The sequence below is a fragment of the Hippocampus zosterae genome, chromosome 2, assembly GCF_025434085.1.
Source record: "Hippocampus zosterae strain Florida chromosome 2, ASM2543408v3, whole genome shotgun sequence".
Classification (NCBI taxonomy): Eukaryota; Metazoa; Chordata; class Actinopteri; order Syngnathiformes; family Syngnathidae; genus Hippocampus; species Hippocampus zosterae.
The window spans coordinates 5,808,364-5,831,266 of record NC_067452.1 but is presented as its reverse complement, the minus strand read 5'-3'; the positions used below and the strand labels follow the sequence as shown (position 1 = coordinate 5,831,266).

The window sequence follows — 22,903 nt, the reverse complement described above, 5'->3', positions numbered from 1 at the left end:
ATTTGGGACGGAGCTTTTTTTTTTTTTCGGGAGGGCCATATGGCATGTAACTTTCAGTTGTCCCAAAATGTTTGCTCATATAGTTTATACAGTATGGGAAAACAGTGTCCATGTTACAGGGGTATTTAACTGTATTATAACAACCGGACTTCCAATACTTGTAAGTTTACGGGGCTACCTCCGCTGCTTCCCCCTCCACTGGTGCCTGGCTGCTTGCTGCTGGCAACGCGCCCCCCTGGCGTGCGCTTGCTCTGACTCCGAGAGTTTGGTTTGGAAATGGTACTAAGCTCCTGTTCAATGGTACACAAGTCAGCCATCAGAGCATCCAAGTCTACGGTGTCGCCCTGGTTCAGTGCCTCTGCATGAAGACGAGTTAGGAGGCATTAGTGTATTTCTCTTTTGGGTGTAGGATCAAACATATGAAGCAAACTGAGCCACGGATGACATGAAACTTGGGCTCACCATTTATGTTATACATTGAAAAGCGGTAGGAGAAGTTGGCAATGTTTGTCTCTTGCCGGAGAGGAGGCTTCTGCAGCGCCTTCTGGGGCCTGCCGTCATCCATACTCTATGAAGACAATACAAACAATTATGGTTTGGTGAAATTTTTTTTTTATAAAAATTGCATGGTGTCTATCTGCTTTGTAATCGCAAACAAGATTGCTGGCATAAAAACACAGTGGAGGTAGTCAAATAAAAAGCGAGTTGCTAGGATACAGAGTGTGGCAACAGGAATAGCAGTGTTTAAGTTGCTATGGTTACAATACCATCCTTCGGCACGTTTGTTAATCTGTGTGTTAACCTGTGTGAGCTTGTCCAACTCCCCCAGCCAGGCTCCAAACATTTTGTCCAGGTCTTGGTCCTCCTTATCACTATCCTCCTCGGCTCCATGATCCAACTCGTCATCTGATACCTGCTCCATCTAGCAGACGCACATCCAAAAGGCACAGCAAAGTAGTTACCGGTATTTGAATGCACATCCAAATGTGGAAATGGAAAACACACACACACACACACACGAAAACGTGAGCTCAGCTCAACTTTCACGACAACCGCTCATGGGTGTAGCTGTTGTGTCTTAAAGTATAACCTAATGAGCAGGAATGTCGCTTGGGTGAAAGTGTGTGTGTGTGGGAAGCATCTGTATCATTGTTCATGGTCGATCATCTAACAAACCACAAGAATCACATGACGCCGCATTACCATGGAGACAATACCATGCAAAGCAGTCTGGCACTCCGTAGCAGTTGTCGAGGCAGGCAAAGTCAACAGCTGCAGCGCTCTTTCAAAAGGCGATGACAGAGCGCCCTCTTGTGGACTCAGAGGAAAATAGTGAAACTGCAGCTGTGTCCCACTTCAACCAATTCGAGATGTTCATTCATTTTATTTATGAATTAAGATCGTTTTCAATTACCAATAGCAGATGACGCGACATGATGCGGCAGAAATTTATCTATTATTGTGTTACAATGAACCCAACACAAAAGCGGTTTGATACACACTTCTTAAATAACATTTGTGTAGACACTGATCGTGTTCAGCATTTCAATCAACAATAATTTGACGACAATGTTGGTGGCCCATGCATAAGGCCATAAAAGAGCACACAAAACTACAAAAGCAGGTCTGATACCGTACTGAGTGCTCACAGCCTTCACCCCCGTTTATTGAGACAGCATGATGCTATCCACCCAGTTGAATGGACCGACATGCCAGCCTGCACTGAACAATGTGGTTTAAACTAGAGACTCACAAGAGGGAGACAGAGGCGGTGACAAGTCTGGGACTGTTTAAAAACATTTGTCCCACGTTGGGAAATAATTTACTACGATCAAGAAAATCTGCAAAATGTTACCAATTGCTCTCATTGCACTTTTGTCTTGACCAAACACAACCTCCTCAACCCTGCCCAGCTAGTACGGAGTTACTCATTTGGGATTAACCCTTATATACCATATGGTCTTTTGATCTCTTATCTGAATTAGCTTGGGTTATATGAAGTGATACTACCATCGCTGCAACTGAGTTAGCAGATTCGATAGGGCAAAGTGTGCAAATAACTGCCACGTCACTCTGACCAACAAACCAAAGCAGACAGTCATTGAACTGTCGATTGAGCAGGTGGTCATCAAACACATCAAATACTGTATGTGGACCAAAACAAACCAACCGATCATATAAGTGCGTGTAAAAATAGGCCGCTAAGACATGGGCCTTGGGTGTGGGAGGACCAGGAGAGCGGGATGGCTCGAAGCCAACTGTTTGACAATATTCTCTGTGGTGCCTTCTCTCTGTGCAAATTCTCACTTTTAACAGCTGTGTTGAAACAGCAATCAGCCTGAAGTTCTTCAAGATACATTTGCTGGCGCGCACACACGCACACACACACACACACACACGCACACACACACACACACACACACACACACCCACACCATCCCTCCATCCCTGAATATGTGAATTCTTTCCAACTGCAAAGAGTTAAAAAAAGGCTAAAATAAACATTTAAACAGAATAAAAGAAAAAATAAAAACAGAACGCAAGTTGCTGTTGTTCGAATGGAATTGTATCCTCAATGGTGTGTGCTTGTGCAGTTTTAAGTGAATTACCACCTGAGCCAGTGCTTTTAAGATTATGGAGTATGACCCAAGGGAGGTTCAGGGACGGGTGGAAAGCGGGCGTGTGTCCTAAGGCATCATTTTAAACCAGACAGCTTTGGCCTTTTATCCGCCGATACCGCAGGGGTCCTGCTCTCTTGTCTCAGCATGACCGGTGCTCATCTGTCTCCTGTGACTAAGGAGGGCTCAGAGGTCAGGGGTGGCGGGGGGACGTCCGAGGTTGCAAGTCCCTTCGCTGCTGAAGTCGTATTGCGTTGGATGAGCATCGTTGACAAAGAGGTGCGATGCTCCTTAAACTGCTTTTAAGAACGTAGAGGTGCAAGCACATTGAAGGAAAAAGAGGTAGCGGAGGAGTCTATTTCTATCTTTAGACACTCATCAGAGTGTTGGGACGTTTGAAAAGCAGAGCGATGTGTCTCGTTTTTCCCTTCAGTCTTTGCAATAGCACTGACTATAATTTTTAAGTAAGCCAACATTCAGTGCACTGGGAGGACTTAAATGATCCTAATACTTCTCAGACAATTTTTTGTACCTAGGGTCGATGAGGGTTTAAAAAAACAAAACAAAAATGAGCTTGCTGACTCTGCTCATTTTCAGTCACGACACGGAATAAGTGATGCTGCAAGAAGCCGACTTTGGGCTTTGGCAACAGAATGCGGCCGCTTCCAACTGCAAGCAAGCTTTATTTTCCATAGTTCTTCAAGCATTCATTCTTGCATCGGCCAGTGGGCTGTGGTAGATATGTATGAAAAGAAGATGAAAACAAGAACTAGAATGGCACTGCATATAAAGCAGAACGCCTCCACGGCTGAACTGTTAATGAGTGAGGAAAAAAGCGGAGCATTGCATTTGGGTTTTTTTTCGCCCCCTGTCCTTATTTACCAGGCGACTTTGTAGGTCATGAACAGTGACTCTTAATAGTCCATCGGTTCTGGGAGAGGAGTCATGTTATACGTGTGTGTGGTGTTCTAACAGAGATTTGTTTGTTTATTGAACATTCCTTGCAACATCGACGCCACTTCATAATTTCAACTTTCATATCTGAAACTTACTAATAAATCCTTTCATAACTCAGTCACTCAGTAAACAGGATCGTTGGCAGGAGAATGAACAGTATTAGCCGAGCGCACACTATTGTCGTGAAATACGGCCACGATGACTGAGTTTTAGTCAAGACTATTTCTGGATCTGGTCACATCCTTCAACATGCAGAACAGAGCAGGACTGAGGTTATTTTTTCCTAACCCTATGACTGCAGACATGGCTCATGCCTGACCAGTACTTCAATAATCCCTTTGATGGCCAACAAGCCACGAGAGGAATGCAGCTGCGCCAAACAGGCTGACTCATCCTATGGCCGTCAACATGTGTTGAGCTGCTGACCAGATGTCTGCAAAACACATTTTCTTTGGTGGCCAAGACGAGCCACTTTTTCTTCCTGGCCAATTGCTGGTACTTCACCGATGACGAAGAAGAAAGAGTGAAATTGGCTGAGCTCTTCAGAATTAGCGGTGGTTGGGAAAAAAAATAAACTAAAAATAATGATGCTGTTTCTAAACAACACCTTTTTACCTCTTGTCCGAAACTGTGATTTTCCATTAAATTAATGCCAAACGCGCTATCAAGTCTGGTTTGGGAATTATCTCCGTACCGTTTTGTACGGAGATGGAGCTCATTATCATTTACAGTATATCTTCTTCTTCCAAGGTGTTTCCTTAGTCAGTGATACCATTTTATGGATGAAGTTTTGGTCTTTTTTTTCCTACAACATTACAAAAACTAAAGCCTAAAACTAATGAGAAGTTTGGTTTCCTCGGCTAGGAAACAAAAGAAGATCAGTTCTATTTAAAACAACACACACTAAATGTCACACGTGCCATGAATAAGGCACAACTACAATGGAAGGGTGCAACTGATGGTAGATGAGATGGATAACAGAGAGAATGATGGATGTGTTCAATAAGGAAGGGAGCCGCCTCGGATGTGAATAGAGTGGAGGGTGCAATGAGGCCAACAGCTCCAGTGTCATTAGTCAACAGGGAATGAGAAGGCGCACATTCACGGAGCCGCGCGCACTCAAAACAAGTGCACCAAAGCGCAGCATGACACAGGGAATTGCTTGGGATTACACACCCAATTATAGAGGAGGGGCACAGAAAGAGGAGGGTTGGTGTGGGCACAGAGAGGGGAGGATGGTGGAGACAAGGCCAGCAGATGGACAGTGAGTGCAAGGGAGAGTCGAAATGAGATTGGTCAGCAGATGCCGTGAACAATAGCTCCCCAATATCAGACAGAGAGTGAGCAGGAGAACAGTTGTTTCCATGGTGACACCACTCGCTCTACAGACACAGCGCCTCTCAAGTTCTTGCCAGTCATCACTGCGGCGACATCACGTGATCCGTTCCCTTGGTCATATCAGCAAAAGCAGGGTAAATACAGTGTTGCCTTGAGATACGAGTGACTCGACGACACATTTTTGCTCGACTTGGAAGCACAGACTTGAGATGCAAGCCCTGTATGCTGGCAGTGAACTCAACTCCCTTCACAACAAACAGCAGTTTGGCAGATAGGAAACAATTCTTCCAAAATGAGGCTTCCACGTGTTAGTTGTAAGTTGACTGTCAAACTAAACAAAACAAAGAGAAACATACTTTCACTATCTAAGCAACAGAGTGAACGCAAAGGGTGTGGCAACAGCCAGACAAATAATATAACAATGCTCAGTTCTATATTATTTATCCTCTGCATAGAACAACTAAGATAAGTGCCGTACTGATAAGCTGAGATGTCTCAATGAACAGTGGAGCCGTATAAACACGTGTTTTATACGAACCCCAACTGGCTAGAAGGGAACAGAAGAAGGCACAGAACAATGGCCATTCATTTGTATGTCAAATGTTTCAAAACATTCATTCATTCATCTTCCGAGCCGCTTGATCCTCACTAGGGTCGCAGGGGGTGCTGGAGCCAATCCCAGCTGTCTTCGGGCAGTAGGCGGGGGACACCCTGAATCGGTTGCCAGCCAATCGCAGGGCACACAGAAACGAACAACCATTTGCACTCACACTCACAACTAGGGACAATTTAGAGTGTTCAATCAGCCTGCCACGCATGTTTTTGGAATGTGGGAGGAAACCTGAGCACCCGGAGAAAACCCACGCAGGCCCGGGGAGAACATGCAAACTCCACACAGGGAGGCCGGAGCTGGAATCGAACCCGGTACCTCTGCACTGTGAAGCCGACGTGCTAACCACTGGACTACCGGGCTGTTTCAAAACATGTTTCTTTATTTTATTCAATTATGTCATTACTGTATGTTTTTAACAAGCACGGCATTATGGAGGGCTATTTTTCCTCTAGGAAATACGTGAGACATTTTTTGTTGTCTTTTGGGCAAGAAAGCTGGAACAGATCCAATGGCATAGAAATTCATTTGAATGAATGATTATTTGAGATACAAGTGCGGTCACAGAGTGAATTAAATTTGTATCTCAAGGAAACACTGCAGTTCAAAAAAACATCTCAGATGATGAGGCGAAATGCAAGGTAGAGCCACTTTCTGAGCATTCTTTGTTGGGATTTGGGACAAAAAGTCGACCACGAAACTAAGCTGGCACAAAATATTTGCACCGAGGTGTCGCCGGCACACTGTACGCCAGCCGTACAACGCATTTCCTGTCCACATAAACGTTCATTCTACTGTATCCAAACAAGTCGTGACCATTTCAGTCAATTAGCGTTCTGTATTGGTAGAAAGTTGATACTGCAGCCAATGATGTCCTGACAGGGACAGCGATTCTGTTAGACACCGTTTTTATACTGTCAGCCATTCCGAATGCCACCCCCTCATTTTTGGAGCAGTAAAGGCTGGGAACTGAAATCTAGTGTAGCCACTAGGATGTGACTGTTCGTGACCAGGATTTGTCCTTCCGATTATTTAATTTGTCGATGAAACTGTTGGTAGTATAATCGATTCGAAAGAGATTGGATAGCGACCACGCCAGTCATGTACAGACGGCAGCTGAGTATATGTTGAAATCCTGCTAACAGTTCAGAGGAGTAGTGTCACATGCCACAGGTTCAAACAACACTGACAGGGTGATGACGGTGGCATTCTCACCACTTTGGTAAAAAAAACTAAACAAAAGCCAAAATGAATTAAGCAGTGAAGTACAATCACTGTAAATGGAGTGTTCAAGTGAGTCCACTCCATATTAACCAAATTTAGACAAGCGCTAAGCTAATTCTCAGCTATCATCTGAGCTAGAAAGTCAAAATAGCCTGCGCACCAGAAGCGCAAATGTTTCAGTGCGTTGTCAACTCGAGAAGAGGCCGTATGTCTGCTCCTTGTTTGATAATGATGACAATGTAACACACTTGCCACAGAAGCAGCGCATTCCTCCTTGAGCTCAGCAAACCACACAAACGGATGCAGAAAAGCATTCTTCCTGCTGTTTGCTGGATGCTACCTACAGGCCGAGAGATGTGCGCTCTAGTGTACTACCCTCGCCCTCACCCCATTTTCCTCATCGCTCGTTTCTGAAGCCCCGCAGCTAGCCAGCATGTGGCTGGTCCTGAAAGGCAGGATTCAATACAACAGCGTCCGTTTGCTTGTCGCAATAAACGGACACAAATGTGGCTTATCTGGTTTTCCTCTCACAATCTGCAAGGGCTATCATCTGCAAAAATTGCAGCAGTGTTCCATGATAAAGCTGATAAGTTGACTTTTTAGTGTGATAAAAAAGGGGCTCCTGATTCTCTCTACCTGGGAAGTGCATCAACAGACGGCAAATTAATCTCTCAACATATGATTGTCCCTTTGAATACACGTAACGAAACAGGATGAACAAGGTGCAAAGATTGATATGCTGCTCATCCGCTACTGTCATTGTGGTCATCAGAGAATAAAAGCTCGCAAAGCAGTGCTGCCTGTTGCGTCAAGTCTGTCACGGTTGGCGCTCACATGGTTTCACTTAAAATGGGAATTATCTCCTGAGGCTTGGCCCCTCTTCCATTTGGCTTTTATTTACAAAACCTTTTGGCTGCAAATAACAAGCAAATGTGCCCGTGCATTAATGCGCCATGATAAATACCTGCTGTATTTGAAGATACCAGCTTCGATGCAACTTCTGTGGCAGTTTTTGATGACAGCAACTTATGCATATGCGTCTTAAATGGTTTGACTGACAGATCTGCTCTTTAGAATTTTGCGCCACTATCAAGCAGCCATCAGTCACGCCAGTGCACAGCAACTCTTACCTCTCAAATGGCGTGGCCCTCTCCCTACTGAGGTTACAGGTCAGTCGTAACCAGCACTCCACTCTGACGGGGCCTTTAAACCGCTGAAAAAGAGCCAAACGGACAAGCAAAGGCATCAGTCGGGGAAATTCCAAAACGTAAGGCTCGGCTGCTGCAGCAGAGCAGACTGATCCTTCTGTTACAAGAATGCAGCAGATTAACCGCAGAAGGAACTGACACACAGGCTGAGCGAAGCAGGAATTGTTATACGCTATACTTGAGCATGGAAGCCTTCAGTTCACTGCGGCGCCTTTCACAGAACACAATCTGACCATGTGAATTCATAAACACATATTTGCCTCCAAGTGTTTGGCTTTCGCCCAGCCACAAACGCAATTTTAGGTGACTGAAAAGCGAAGGGGGAGAAGTCAGCTGCTGAGAAGTATCAGAAAGCAGTTCCCAGTGGCCTCAGCTGTTCCTTCGATTTTCTGTGCAACAACTGTTATTCGCACCCCAGTGTGCGGCCTTGCGCAAGAAGAAACACTGACTGCGTATTTCCATGGCAAACGCACACCAGGCGCAGAGTTGGCCTGCGTGTTTGTTCGCAGACACGTCACCAATACTCCGGCTCACAACCCGCCCCCTTCCAGCTGCCCGGTGCAAACTGTGCCCAGTCAACGTGAAATAACACTCCATGAGCGTGGGGGCAGCAAGCAGGTGTGGCAATGAATGACACATGGACCGGTGCAGCTGCAGGGAAAGCACAGTTGCTGAAGCCACAACAGCGTCAGGGTCGGCGGGCAGCTGCTCACCGGCGCAAGACAAAGAGACCATGTCATAAAAAGAAACTGAGAAGATTCAAACCAACGCACACTTTGATGTGTTTTTTTAGGGTTCATATAATCTTTGCACTAAAAAACATTCAATGAGAGTCCCACGTACTATAAAACATCTGCCGCTTTGGGCCAGAAGCAACAGAAAGTGCGCAGGCGAGCCTTTTCAGAGCTAGAGGAGCCCTTGTGTGTGTGTGTGGGGGGGGGCAAATAAAAACAACAGCACGCGGCCACCCTGAAAAGTGCCCTGCATACAGCCGTCGGGGCCCCACTTCAACAAGAAAACAAGGGGAAACGCTGTGGTGGTGAGTACAGGTGTGTCCTTGTTCGCCCACGCGTCGCAACCATTGGCCGCGCTCCTCGGAGGTAGCTCATTTCCTGTTCGGACAGGAAGTCGAAAAGAGGCAAGTACGACGGCCAAGCTAAGGTTATGATGATGTCATAGGAAAAGAGAAAGACGGGACTGTTGTCGGAAAGCGCAGGAAACGACCACACCGGCTCGAATGCACTGAGTAACACCGAGAACGACTTCCTCCGCGGAGAAATGAGCGTTGGCATCAACCCTGACTGCGGTTTCCCCGATCACGGCCGTTCTCGACAGTCGGTTGATGGATGGGCCAGAAATGGGTTGAGAAGGTGCATTAGTATTGGTTAGCGCGTTGCTTTTAGTACGGATGACGACCCAAACAATTCTCCACTCTTTCTTGGCCAACTGCCTGCCCAACATTGAACACCTAAAAACTGGTTTGAGCGCGGCTAAGGAGAACAAGTAATATCATATTACTCCTGGTCAACGACACAGTTGGACTTCGAGGCCAATTATTCAGACAAGCAACAAAACAGACAAGTCGCCTGTAGCGCAAATCACGAGGCCGGCTTGAATCGTAAAGGAGGCCATGTCTGGTTGCCATTACAAGGGGGCTGATCTCCCTGCCTCAGCGGGATTCTCCATGCTTCGTGCGGAGAGTGCTCCACGGGGAAGAGAACACACATGGTGAGAATTATGGAATAATGCTGCGTCAGGAATGTTCCCACGGTGGCCTGTGGGGTCTGACGAGGCTTCCTATTGGCTGGCGAGCTGCCAGTGGGGTTTATGAATAAAATAACACGCACACACAAAGTTATGTGATACAATGTCTCTCGCTTTGGCCTGCATATTGACCTGTGGGTGGGTCCGAAACGTCGGCCTCACACAAACTTGAATCATCTGTGCATCATCACCGTAGAGGAGTAACCCACTAAACCGTATGACCTCAAACACGTCATCTGAAGCCTGTCACGGTGGGTGCTCGCTCATTTGCCTGCGTGAACCACAAAGAAGGAGAAAAAGAGGAAGAGAGAGAGAGAGAACATCAGAGCAGAAAGAGATTAGCAAGATACCCAATTCAAGAGTTTGCTGCCAGAGTATTTAGTCGATGACATCCACACACTGATATTGGCTCGGATTACGCCTGCAGGTTTGTGTGATTATCGAGGGACTTTTCTTTTGCACCAAAATATGTGGCGTCAGTCTGCTGCAGCTGCTTCTCCTTTAGATTGTGGGTCACTGCTATTGTCGCCAGAGTCCTCCAGAGTCCCTGGTGTAATCAAGACTGAAGAGCGGTGGGCCTGCTTGCCTCCATAAAGTCAATGATGCGAATGACTTTTGCAAGCTGCCAAGCAAAGCCACGACTGACCTAGGTGTCCTAAGTCGATTTATACTTTTCACCCCGTAGCTTCCAGATGCTTTGAGGCCAGGCTGCCATGCCCATCCTCTGCCGCCCGCCATCACAACGATGCTCTCTCTCAAACATTAGCTGGTCTGATTGCAGGCAAGAAATCTGACGGGGCAAAAGTGGGCTTCGGTCCATATTTTATGAGAAAACAAGCCACTATAAAACCGATAAGTCATGAATCTTCATGCAGAAAATCCATCCGATCTATTTTCTATAAACAGGTGCTTTACTCCAAGAGACCCCAAAACACTGAAAGCAAATAACAGAACACAGATTATGAAAGCGGGGATTCGTCGACACTGAACACCTTTCGCTGTTCGTCGCTTTATTTCCGGTTTTAACGTAAAGTGGCTGTAGCGTAACAATGGCAGCCATTTTCCAAAACAACAACTTTGTAAATGATGTCGCAAAATCCCCAAAAAGGCAAGAAAGACTTGTGGCTAGATACATAGCTCAAAGTACCGTACGTTCGTCATCCACTCGGGAAAGTCACTAAGCAAACACGGTTGAACTCTGGTCACACCAGCAATGTTTATTCTTCTGGCATAACCAACTGCAGAGCGCAGGCCATTTCATTAAGGCAATCGGATGATGAAGAAATAAATCCTCCTCCTCCCATGTCTTCTGATGTGATGCGTCACCCGCCGTCTCCTTGCACCATGCCTTTCTCCTCTCCTCTGAAGTAGCCCAATAAGCCTCGGGCACTCCATACGCTCCCTACATCACCGAGCCACACGGCCGCACGCACACAAACCCGTTGTGTGTTTGTTGTGGGCGCTGCAGCACGACCGTGTGAGCATGATTAAGGAACGACCTCAATGAATCACCTTCTCCAAGTCCTCGTTGAAATCTGACGCGGTTGATGAAATGTTCTCGACAACCACCACCCCCCGCACCTCTCCCCAACTCGGATGTCAAGAGCCCTTTTGCTTTCTCGACTTTATGGCAGTCACAAACATCTCTCAGCTGTGTGACAGTACAACGACGGGAGCTATACTTCCTGTCACACGCATCATTGGGTTGAATGACTGACTGACCTTAGATATCACTGGAGGGGGGCGCGAGAAAGGGGATTGTGGCAGCCCCGCAGTAAGAAAAAAGCCACCTGTTATTGTCACGTTCACACGGATAAATAACTTATCAAGCTTAACTTAAATGATGTGGTGAAAAATGACACACGCACATCGGACACGTTGCGCTGGAAGAATTGTCGAAGCAAACACACAAAACACTTGATCGTACTCTTCGTCCGAGACTACAAACGATCAGGCAAAGTCCACACAAACAGTTTTGTTTTTTAAGCATTTAGTTTGATGAAACAGCACCCCTGCTTCTCCAACAAGAGGTTGGGGTTTAAATATCCATGGAACATTTGTGTGGACTGGAGTACGCATGACCTCACCGGACGAGTGTGTATTTTGTCCTACTTCCTCTCACATGCCAAAAGCCTCCCTTCTGCGCTTAACATGAGATGTGAATGCGAGTGTGAATGGTTGTCTACATGCCCTGTGACTGACTGGCAAGCGGCCCAGGGTGTACCCTGATGCTCACTCACAGGTTACGCGTGACCCTGACAAGGACAAGCACAGTACAAAATGGATGGATAGTTTTGTGGCGCATCAGCTCCATAGAAACCATAATTTGGATTCTCTGGCGAACACAAGACAGTTTTTCAATGTTTGCGCGTCGACCGTTCCTTTTTTTCTTGTTCAAGGAGCAGGAGCCAATTGTAGGTCAATGCCGACTCTTTGCTCGAGTGTGACTGCTACTAAGAAAATGAATGGGTGGAGTTGCCCTCCTTGTGTCTGCTCCCATCACTGGTGATAAGTGGTGATGGGAGTCCTTCATCCCCCCCCCCCCGCAGCATTTTGGAAGACTTTCTCCAATATTTTGGAGTCTCTTTGTTTGTCCATTCAGAGGATTTGTGCGGTTTGAGGTCATTGTTCTTTCTTTGCTCACCATCTCTGTTGGAAGAGGGTTAAGGTTGGGGCTGTCAAGGTCCGCATGCCTTAAATGAGCTGACTTGGGCCACTGGGGCACAGTCATGCAAAGTCACCCATGACTGCACAGTCAGGATACTCCAAATTTGGAAGCATACATTTGTTGAACGATACAATTAAGAACTAATATTGTTAGGAAGGTTATATGGGGTTCACATGTACTAATTTGTAACACCTTAACTGAAGCAAGGCTAACTATTATCGTTTCTGGAAACAACATTGCATAGCCAGATGTAATCCACGGTAATAGGCGAACAAATATTAAATCCAATAATAATAATAATAATAATACATCACATTTGTAAGCGCCTTTCACAACACTCAAGGACACTGTACAGCCAAGACCAATAATAAAACACAGATAAAATAATAAATAAAGAAAGAAAGATTTAAGGCGGGTAGGCAAGTCTGAATAGGTGGGTTTTGAGCTGGGTTTTGAATAAGGAAAGAGAGTCAATATTACGAATGTTGGGAGGAAGTGAGTTCCAGAGTTTGGGGGCAGAGCGACTGAAGGCTCTGCACCCCATTGTACTGAGACGGGCAGAGGGTAGAAAAAGGTGGAGGGAGGATGAGGACCTGAGTGAGCGAGAGGGAATGGAGATTTGAAGAAGATCTGACAGATAGGGGGGCGCAAGGTTATGGATGGCTTTGAATGTATAGAGAAGTATTTTGAAGTTGATTCTAAGTTTGACAGGAAGCCAGTGGAGCTGTCGGAGGATGGGGGTGATATGATGGTTAAAAATACTCCGGTTAAAAGAGTTAAAATGTCAGATTTAATGACATGATAGTCATTTTTAAAAAGTGTCAGCATTTCATGGGAAGACACCGATAAAACATACTGTCCCTTTCACAATCTTTGCCGTATGGCTTTGGAGTGACAGAAACACAACTCACAAGAAGATGCCACTAGCTGAGAGTGAATGAATGATTGTCCAAGAGCGGTTTAAGACCTGAAATATAACTACACGTTTGGTAATTAACAGGGGCCACAGCCAATCAAGCCATGACGTTCAGATAAGTTTCAATTCGTTCCCTTGACGTTGTGAGGGGGCAGAGCCAGCAACTCTTCTCTGCTAGCGAAAACATTGAAAAGCACTGACCTACAAACCCCATTTCAAATGAAGTTGAGATGTGTAAAATGAAAATAAAAACAGATGATAATGATTTCCAAGTCTTTTCAAATCTATATACAACTGAACATACTACAAAGATATTGAATGCCCCCCCCCCCCGAAGATTGTATAATTTAGAATTTGATGGCTGCAACATGTTCCAAAAAAGCAGTTGCCAACAAAAGACTGGGAATGGAAAAAAAGAAAAACACCTGCTTCGAACGTTCCACAGGTCAACAGGTTAATTGATAACAGGCAGAGTTGTTCACAAGCAAGGATGGGGCAAGGCTTCACCACTTTGTGAACAATGTTTCTCAGCGTACAGTTGCAAGAGATTAATGGATTTCATCGTCTACGATCCATTAATATTCTCAAAACATGATATTATCAGAGAACCAGAGAAATCACTGCATGTAAGCAGCAAGGCCGAAAACCAACACTGAATGCCTGTGACCTTCTATCCCTCAAAGGGGAATGCATTTAAAAAAAAACCTAAACGGTATCCTTGCGTAAAGAACATTGACACGTGGAACCAGGAACACTTCAGAAAACCATTGTCCGTTAACACATTTCATAGCTCCATAGAGCAGATGCAAGATGCAATAGATGCAAGTTAAAACTCTGCTATGAAAAGCCAAAGCCATATAGTGTGTACAGGTATCAACAACACCCAGGAATTGCGTCAGCTTCACTGTGCCAGATCTGCGATGGACTGATGCAAAGTGAAAAAGTGTGCTGTGGTCTGATGAGTCCATCCATCTAGTCTCTGATCCACTTACGTAGACACCGCAGACTGTCACTTAATGTGTTGCGGGCGCCCAATCCAGTCTTCGAGAGCCCCTATCCAGCCTGTTTTAGATGTCTCCTGCCTCCAACACTCCTGATTCAACTAATCATCTTATCAGCAAGCTTTATAGGAACCCGATAATGATCCTGATCATTTGAATCAGATGTGTTGGAAGAGGGAGACATTTAAAACAGGCTGCATAGGGGCTCTTGAGGACCTGACTCAAGCACCCCTGATTTAGAGATTCCAATGACCTTGCCTTGCAAGTTTTTGCAATGTGGGAGGAAACCGGAGCACCCAGAGAAAACCCAAGTACGCACACGAAGAATATGCAAACTCAACACAAGAAAGTAGGAGTCCGGATCTTAACCCACGACCTCAGAACTGTCAGGCGGAGCTTCCCCAACAATGCAACCCAGGTCTGACAAGTCTTGGTTTGCAATTGTTTTGGAAATAAGATAAGATAAGATATCCTTTATTCGTCCCACACTGGGGAAATTTACAGCCTCCAGCAGCAAGAATGTATGTAGAAAGAAGAAAGGAGAAAGAGAAAAAAAAACAACAAACATCTTTCAATTAAATACAATATGAACACAAATGAATAAATCGCAGTACTATTTACAATTTTCCTTCCAAAATCATGGACATCATGTTCAGGCCAAAAAGGAAAAGGACCATTCTGAGTGTTTTCAACGCAAAGTACAAAAGACAGCTTCTGTGATTGTGTGGTGTGTTAGTGTATATGGATTGGGAAAGTCGCACATCTGTGAAGGACCTTTAAAGCTGAAAGGTACATACAGGTTTTGGAGAGACATAGGCTGCCATCCAAGTCACCTCTTTTTCATGGATGCCCCAGCTTCTTTAAGCATGACAATGCCAAGCCACAATTTACATGTGTTACAATTATTGATGTTTTATACAACTGCACCCTGAAGGCGGTGCTGTGAAAAGGTGGATTAGGTCGGGTCCGCCCTTACCCGAAGCACAGTTAGCAAACGCACCACCTGGCACTGTATTATTGGAGTTCCGTTTGTCATGTTTACACATTTGGATGCCAGCTAAAGGCTAACATTGTAACTGGGTTACTGTAAGAGGGACGCCGTACAGTCAGTGTAAATTGCAATCATTTGATTTACAAACAGACTCATTTCACGTACGCCCCCGGTGTTCATATCGGTTTTGATTTTCATGTCTTACTGTGTTAATGTGTGGGGCCGCATGTAAGATGGAGAGCCAGACCTGCAAACTTTTCTGAGTTCATCTTGTGAACCACTGTGTTGCCTGATTGTCACAGTTGCCCTAGCTAAAGGGTGTAGCCAAATAGGTTAGTTAATGAATCATTATTTGGCAAAATGTTTGTGAAAGCTCTGCAAGTGATTTAGTGCCATTGCGTGTGCTGATACTGGTTTTGGACTGTGCATGAAAAGGCCAACAGGAAGAGAAACAATTTCTGAAACGGGTGAGATTTCAGGCGAGAGTAAAGCCAAATAATCATTGCCGTCATTTCCCATTGCTACAGACAGCTGCTGTTAAAGGTCAGCAAATGTCAACAGAACAAAGGCCTATACAAGCTGGTGACCATGGGCATGCGTTGAGAGAGGGGACACACCTTTGCAACACACACATTACTTCTCCTTTTGCCGGAACGCAACCAACACAAGGAGTTGAGTCTTGCTGCAGACGATGATACTCTCCATCCCAAATGTCCTTCTGTGTGCGGGGCTGGATCAGGTTACACTTGAGCCTCCGGTGCGCCATCAGAGTGCACTGAAGTCGACGTTTGAAGCCGCATCCTCCGGTTGTAACACAACCTGAGGAAATGTACACTGCTGCCACCCGCTGCCTTGTCTTTTGTGTGGGGAATTTTTTGCCCAAGGATACGGGTGGGTTGCTGTTTGCTTGGATGGGTGGGAGGAAGTCACGCACAGCCCTCACGCGACCGTGCTGAAGCGGTGACAGACAAGCGCATGAGAGACACTAGCAACAGCACGCATAATGTTCTACAGTCTTACAGCATCATTGTTCAAGCCTAAAATGAATTTGACTGCTGTTATTTTTATTCCATCAACTATATGCTCCTCTGCCAAAACACAGGCAGAGAAAGAAGGCAGCATAGACTTTCAGCCAAGTGACTGCGAATGTAAAAAACACATTTTCTCTTACTTGGAGATGTCTAGCTTCTCTTCTCAACAGCATGGAGAGGGGAAAATGATGACAAAGCATGTGTGTGCTTTTAAACAGTAGCCATGAAATGACTAACTCCCTTCCAACATATTTTACCTCTTTGGCTGGAAATCTAATCCGTGTCTGCGCTTTTTATGGCTGGGCTGTACAGCAACAGTCCAAACGTTGCACCTTGGGGCACTTAAGTGTGATGACAAAAATGTTTTGTACACTTGTGTTACATATCATGTGTGTGTAAAGCTACTATTTAGCTTCCCTGTATGCATGCTTATTATTGCCGCAACTCGGGTTAGGAATCAGAAAATAAAGCATCAGCTAACAAAACAAATTTGGCAATGCAATCAAGCTGCACAAATAAAATTCAGCACATGATGCAAAGCCACATGCAAGCTACACAAATAAAATTCAGCACATGATGCAAAGCCACATGCCAAAAGGAGCAAAAATACACAATAAAAATATTTTTCAAGATGTACTTTCAGCATATTCTATGGAGAGTGAAATCTGAAACCTGCTAAAGATTAAGCAGATAAAAGCTAAAAGGCATCTCAAAACAGGGGCGCAACCAGAACATGAAATATCCATTAACTGCAGTGTAAGCAAATGGGGCACACTGTTGCCACCAGACTCCGAAGAATGCAAATCATGAATGCTTTTGGGCACAAACGGCCCTGTCTGGGAATAAAAGTCTGGGGCAAGTGGGCTGATCGAGTGTCATGTTGTTTTGGTAAAACTCCCTCTGCATCACAGGGGCTTTGTTGAGGGACTGACACTCATACCTTGGATGGATTTTGTCATACAATGACACATGTTTGCAATCTTGGGATCCGGCCAGATGCTGGCATGACATTCCGCTCTCTGCGAATAACCTTTCAACCCTGCATGGTGTCTGTGTGTGTATGTGTGTGTGTGTGTGGTGGTATGTCATTTCTGCCAGTCGCAGCTAATAGCTGTTCAGAGTTTGTACCACCAGTTTGGCTGAGTCTTGACACTTCAGGCAGCAGTTTGTAGGTTCGTTAGCTTTGAATGGCTGCTAACTAATGTGAACGTAGCCGCCGGTCAAGATGCCCAATCCCAGGCGATGACGTCACTAAACAAAGGGGATTAAACCGGACTATTTTATAGTGATACGGTATAACAAAAAGACGTATCATACGTTTCAATTGATCCGTTAAAGTTATAAAATTGCCATTTAAATGAAGCCGTACGCGGCCACGAGCAGAAGCTGCTGGCCTCCCCTCGCTCGTCAGGGTGGAGGCTGCTACGCTTGCAGAGCGACAACTGGGCAAAGAAATACTGTATCCCTTTCCATCACCACAAGTCAATTAAACGCATTAATGATAAACACATAAAATCGCTGCCCTATCCATTTGTAACGCGACTCCTAAAATAATGCCAGTGCTTTTTTCCAGGCGGTCCAAACACCACGCACACCCCTTCTCCCCAAGAAAGGAGTCATTCAATGGCCGCATTGGGGGGCTACCACAGCTCGTCCACACATCCCTTCCTTCTGGCCAGACGATTTACGGATGCTCCTTTTGGAATCACAATAGCGTTTGAGGAAATGCGGCAGGATGCTGTTTGTCTTGACATTGTCAACGGCGTGCGGCATAACGATAAATGCATGGATGAATAAAATAATGGATATTACCTATAAAGGGCGTTCACGAACGCCACAAGGAAAGTTGGAAAATTAGATTCGAACACACGCACATTAGGGTAGTGAATAAAAAAACTACTTACAGTGAAATGGGAGTCACAAAGAGGGTCCTCTCTTCCGATTGTCTCCTTCCCGTTGGTGGTGGTGGTAGGGAGTGGGGGGTGTTATAACAGTCGCGTGGGAAAGATGCGTCACACTTCTCGGGTGCTGAGCCGCGTTGAAAATGTATGAAAACTACTTAAAACTATCCGTCGTCCTCATGTTTTCACGCTCAATTCGGTCAACATGTTTCCCGGACCGCTACCCATTCTTCTCCCCGACCGCGTAAGGGACACGCGCGTCTCCGCCGTTTCCTGTCCAACCCAGAACCCAAGTTGCATTCACGACCTACGCATAATCGGACATTAAAGTGTCCTATGCAATTGTCGCGTCGGTACTGTACTGTATATGGATACCTGTACTAGTTTCGCTATAGCTTGAGACGGAAACGCAACCAAATGCGTGCCCTGTGTTATCTGCATAACAAACTTACAAACAAAAAACGCGACGTGTGCGTTATTCGCCCGATGTGTGATTGGAGTAATAGTTGGTGATTCATTGGCATCGCCAACTCCCGACTCCCCTCATAATTTCAGTTAACAATGACAAACTTTTTGGGAATTCAATACTTCTACGATCCTATTCACCAATCGCTCGTAGTGACCGTGCGAAGTAAATACTGTATTATGTTATCAGTCAATATTTTCTACCACCTTTAAGGCCTATTATCCCTTCACCCGCTAGGTTAAATTGATAAAGTCTAATGACGACAATCGGTTTAGGAAATGGGTAGCACCTAAAATACAACTTTGAACAAAATTGGCCTGTTTGCACGGCAGTGATGAACGTCAACAGGTTTATAACAACACAATGCTGTGCTGCTATCTAGTGGCCTAACCAAGTACAACTAGTGGTCATTACCAATTCAATCTGACAAAAATACAGTAAATCATGTTTGCAGCAAGAAATTTTTACAACAGGGTGTTTTTCACTGTAGAAAATTTGATCTCAGATGTAAACACACACACACACACACAAAAACTAATGTGTACTCTTTATTTTTATTCCAATAGTGCATAAATATGAGCACACACTTATTTGACACTTCATATAGTCACTGTAGTAAGAAAAAAAAATGGAAAGAAATTGTGAAATTACGATCAGCATTCACTTTCCCTTACATCAATTTCTTGGATAATGTCTTTTATTTTGATTCCTCCATCTTTCATTGTGATCACCTGTACCCTCTCTTCCAGCGTCAGAGCTCTTGACATCCAAAGGTCCGTTTTGGAGCTATTAGCAATGCAACGTTCTTACTGCGTCTGAAACTAAGTATTGCGCTTGTGTAAACCAGTGTGGAGGTTGCTATTGTCGTTTCCGAATGAAGCAGTAGAGGTCGCCGTTGGATTAGATTCCGTTGTAGTGAATCTCGTCGCGAGGCATGAGCAGAGAAAAATATTTCGTATTACACAACGGGGGGGAGGGGTTCGTTGTATGGGGGGAGGAAAGTTGGAATGCATGAAGATTTTTCACACTAGTATTTTTGCTCATGTAGGTTTCATTGTAGAGGAGGTTCACTGTATTGCTATAGACATTCAACAGAATACATAAACAATAATTAAAAATAGATAAACATTCGGGGTGTCCCCCGCCTACTGTCCAAAGACAGCTGGGATAGGCTCCAGCGCCCCCGCGACCCTAGTAAGGATGAAGCGGTTTGGAAGATGAATGAATGAATGAATAAACAACAACATACAAAAGAAGAAATCACCAAAAACAAAGCAGAAATATTCCAGTGGTCACGCTTCACAAGAAGAAACTGTAGAACATTAAGTGAAATTTGATCACAATTTACAGGTTTTGAGGGCTTTCTTCTTTCTACCATCAGGTAATGAAACCACATAATCAGTTGTTTCAGAGAAAAACACACAGTTTGACCTTTTTAGGGAACATATCATTGCACAAGATATAGACACGATTGATAAGACACAACAGTACTCCTCAAAGTAAGGTATCAGACTTGAAAAACCGAAATGTACATTTGTGTGTCTGTGGAGCTCTTGACCTTGCATGTTTGCGCGCTCGTGACGTAGGTCACAGGTCACACGAGGAGAGAGAGGAAACTTAAGGAGGCGTTTACAGTCACAGGATGTCTTGAAGACAAACTGCCACTGTGAATTGAGGGAACAAGACAAGGCAAATTCTTCCCACCGGTTAAGGTTTAAATGACGGCCTGGGTGATTCGGATAATCTTGGGGTCCATGATCGCTATGGCTAACCCAATACAGGGCATGTGTCCCTGCAAATGTAAGTACTTCACAGGCTTTTATTGTAACTACTATTCATACTGGAATGACTCATTCCAACTACCAGTAATAGAGTAAATTCTGAGCATTGACTCATGTTAGAGTGGGCTGTGGGGTCAATGTGTGAGGATGAAAAACTATGGATCATAGTGACATTTTCCTGAACAGATGAACTACAAGCCGTGTGTAAACATAACCCGGCCACAATCTATGTCCCGTGTCCGATGCTGGTTGGTGAGGATCTGACATTTGCGCTTCGAAAAGATGAAAAAGTGATTCACACCCAAAAATGCAACTCCAACAAAATGACGGTGGATTGTGAACCAAACCCATGTGCTGAATTGATGCTACGTGAGGTCAACACATCAGTCAGCTTTGTCCTGACAGGAGAGATGGCCAAAAATGGCGGACTCTACAGGTGTGAGGGCACAGTCACATTCCCACCTCCTTTGAAAACAGAGATGAGCGCTGTGGGGATTCTGGTGCATGTCGAGGGTAAGCAGAAAACACTTGGCAGATTCAACACACTGCACATATTCAAATGGTTCTCTTAGGTCACAAATGCAGCAGTGGGAAAACAAAAGAGGGCAATGGTTACCTCTGGATTTGGATCACTGTGCTTGGCGTTCTCTGCGTCTACAGCATCATTATCACCATTATTGCAGTGGTCAACAGGGTAAGTCGCATCCAAATAAGTAGACAGTATGTAAACTAAAGACAAGTTACACCACCGTAGCGATGGACTAAAAGAGAGACCGGGAGATAGCACCTGGATGGATAAAAATAATTTGTAAAAAAACGGACTGAATCTATTTTCCTATATGTAAACTTTAGGTGTAATGGCCGCATCACGTTATTTTTGTGGCATATCTACAGTATCTGCCATGTGAGCCTTGGGTGCAGTATAGTTATTTAGTTTTTCTTTTGACATGTTTGCAGGTCAAGGTGAGGCAGGAACAGTTCCAAAACGACTACATAAACACCAAACCTAGAGGCACCAGCCAGCGTGAGAGGGAAAGAGGCTTTCGCAACACTCAACAACTGTACTTTTGATTTGCTCTATAGTCAACTGCCCTATTTTATGAATGTGTGCCTTCTTCAAGCTTGGTTTATAATTTAGGCAATTTTTTTGAGTTACAGCAGCTACAGCTGAGATTGTGCAAAATTAAAAAAAAAACTTCCTGCATCTTACACTCATTCATACATTTGTAGTAGGAAGACCCCCCTGTGGTTGAAACAGGTGGTGGTGTTAAGAAAAAAATAACCACACTCGGGGGTTCTCTTTAAATTCGGTAGCCACAATTTTAGATGCCCCCCCCCCCTTCCTGTTCTCATCACCAAATGACCTTTTTACAAGCCTTAAAATGAGTTTATCTTAAATACTGCAATGACCTCATTTTGAGGATTTTTCTTTCTGCTGAAACTGAAGCAACAGTTTGTTTTCTGAGTACTGAGGAAGATCAAAGAATTGTTATATACCAAAATCCCTTTTAAGACAACACAGCATGCAAAGTTTCCTGTTTGTACCACAAGTTTCCTGCCTTTTGCAAATGTGGCTGCTTCAAAACTGTTGCTACGCACACCCTTCGTGCAAAAGTAGTGCAAGAACACATTTTATTGGCTGCAACCATCAGCCCGTCGCATATATACGGTACATGACATTCATGTCATTAAAATCTGCACTAGAAACTGGAGCAGAAATCAGTTACATGCCCATAGTACAGGGTGTCCATAAAGTCTCTTTACCATTTCAAAAATTTACGATAAATGCAATTCATTCGATATTTTATTCAGATTTGTTCTATTGTATTCAATGTTTATTAAAGTTTTTTCACACCCCATTTGTATGTTTCAGGGATCCTGTTTGTTTGTTTAGAATTGGTCCATTTTTCTTCAACGAGACATCAATTTCTGCAAATGTTTACAGTGACCTTTTAACTGAATAAGTGGCACCAGAACTGAATGACCTTCACCCAACCATCATTTTTCAGCAAGATGCTGCACCACCACATTGTGGACTGCATGTTTGTGGGTTCCTCAATCAAACATTTTCAGACCGGTGGATTGGAAGGGATAGGCCAATTCCTTGGCTGCCACGTTCACCAGATATCACTCCCCTGGACTTCTTTCTATGGGGCTATGTTAAAGATATCGTGTATCGAACCAAGATAAGGGACATTACTGACCTAAAGCAAAGGATTTGCAATTGATGAGGCTATGCCACAGCGAACATGGCAAGAAATCGAGGACCGTCTTGATGTGCTTCATGCAACGAATGGTGCCCATGTAGAAGTGAATTAAGAGGTAACAAGAAAAAACGTTAATGAATGCTGAATACAATAGATCAAATCTGAATAAAATATCTAATCAATTGCATTTTTCATAAATTTTTGAAATGGTAAAGACACCCT

General features: G+C 44.6%; 3 protein-coding genes across 9 annotated transcripts in view; 2 read left to right on the top strand and 1 right to left on the bottom strand.

Moving 5' to 3' along the window:
• Positions 1-18,621, bottom strand: part of raph1b (Ras association (RalGDS/AF-6) and pleckstrin homology domains 1b) — a 32,481-nt gene extending 13,860 nt beyond the window's left edge. For 2 of the 7 annotated variants that reach the window (XM_052058685.1, XM_052058680.1), the window contains exons 1-5: positions 18,231-18,619; positions 7,878-7,960; positions 803-922; positions 463-568; positions 179-358 (exon numbers count right to left, since the gene is read on the bottom strand). In XM_052058685.1, coding sequence (XP_051914645.1) covers positions 179-358; positions 463-568; positions 803-922 — 406 coding nt within the window. In that variant the 5' untranslated portion in view covers positions 7,878-7,960; positions 18,231-18,619. Of the gene's footprint in view, positions 1-178; positions 359-462; positions 569-802; positions 923-7,877; positions 7,961-18,230 lie in introns of all 7 variants that reach the window. The other 5 variants (XM_052058683.1, XM_052058686.1, XM_052058678.1 and 2 more) reach the window with 4 other exon arrangements.
• The window catches only part of rpl31 (ribosomal protein L31), a 237,082-nt gene that overhangs the window by 59,495 nt on the left and 154,684 nt on the right, over positions 1-22,903 (top strand). The gene's annotated exons all lie outside the window — the stretch shown is intronic.
• si:dkey-1h24.6 (uncharacterized) lies at positions 20,313-22,323 on the top strand. The gene is made up of 4 exons (XM_052058932.1): positions 20,313-20,493; positions 20,661-20,987; positions 21,047-21,168; positions 21,432-22,323. The coding sequence occupies exons 1-4, from the start codon at positions 20,412-20,414 to the stop codon at positions 21,543-21,545; spliced, it is 645 nt and encodes a 214-aa protein (XP_051914892.1). The 5' UTR covers positions 20,313-20,411; the 3' UTR covers positions 21,546-22,323.

Coding starts and splice junctions, on each gene's coding strand:
- si:dkey-1h24.6 (XM_052058932.1), top strand. CDS start 20,412: ATGACGGCCTGGGTGATTCGGATAATCTTGGGGTCCATGATCGCTATG. Junction 20,988..21,046: donor GATTCTGGTGCATGTCGAGG/GTAAGCAGAAAA, acceptor TGGTTCTCTTAG/GTCACAAATGCAGCAGTGGG. Junction 21,169..21,431: donor TTATTGCAGTGGTCAACAGG/GTAAGTCGCATC, acceptor ACATGTTTGCAG/GTCAAGGTGAGGCAGGAACA.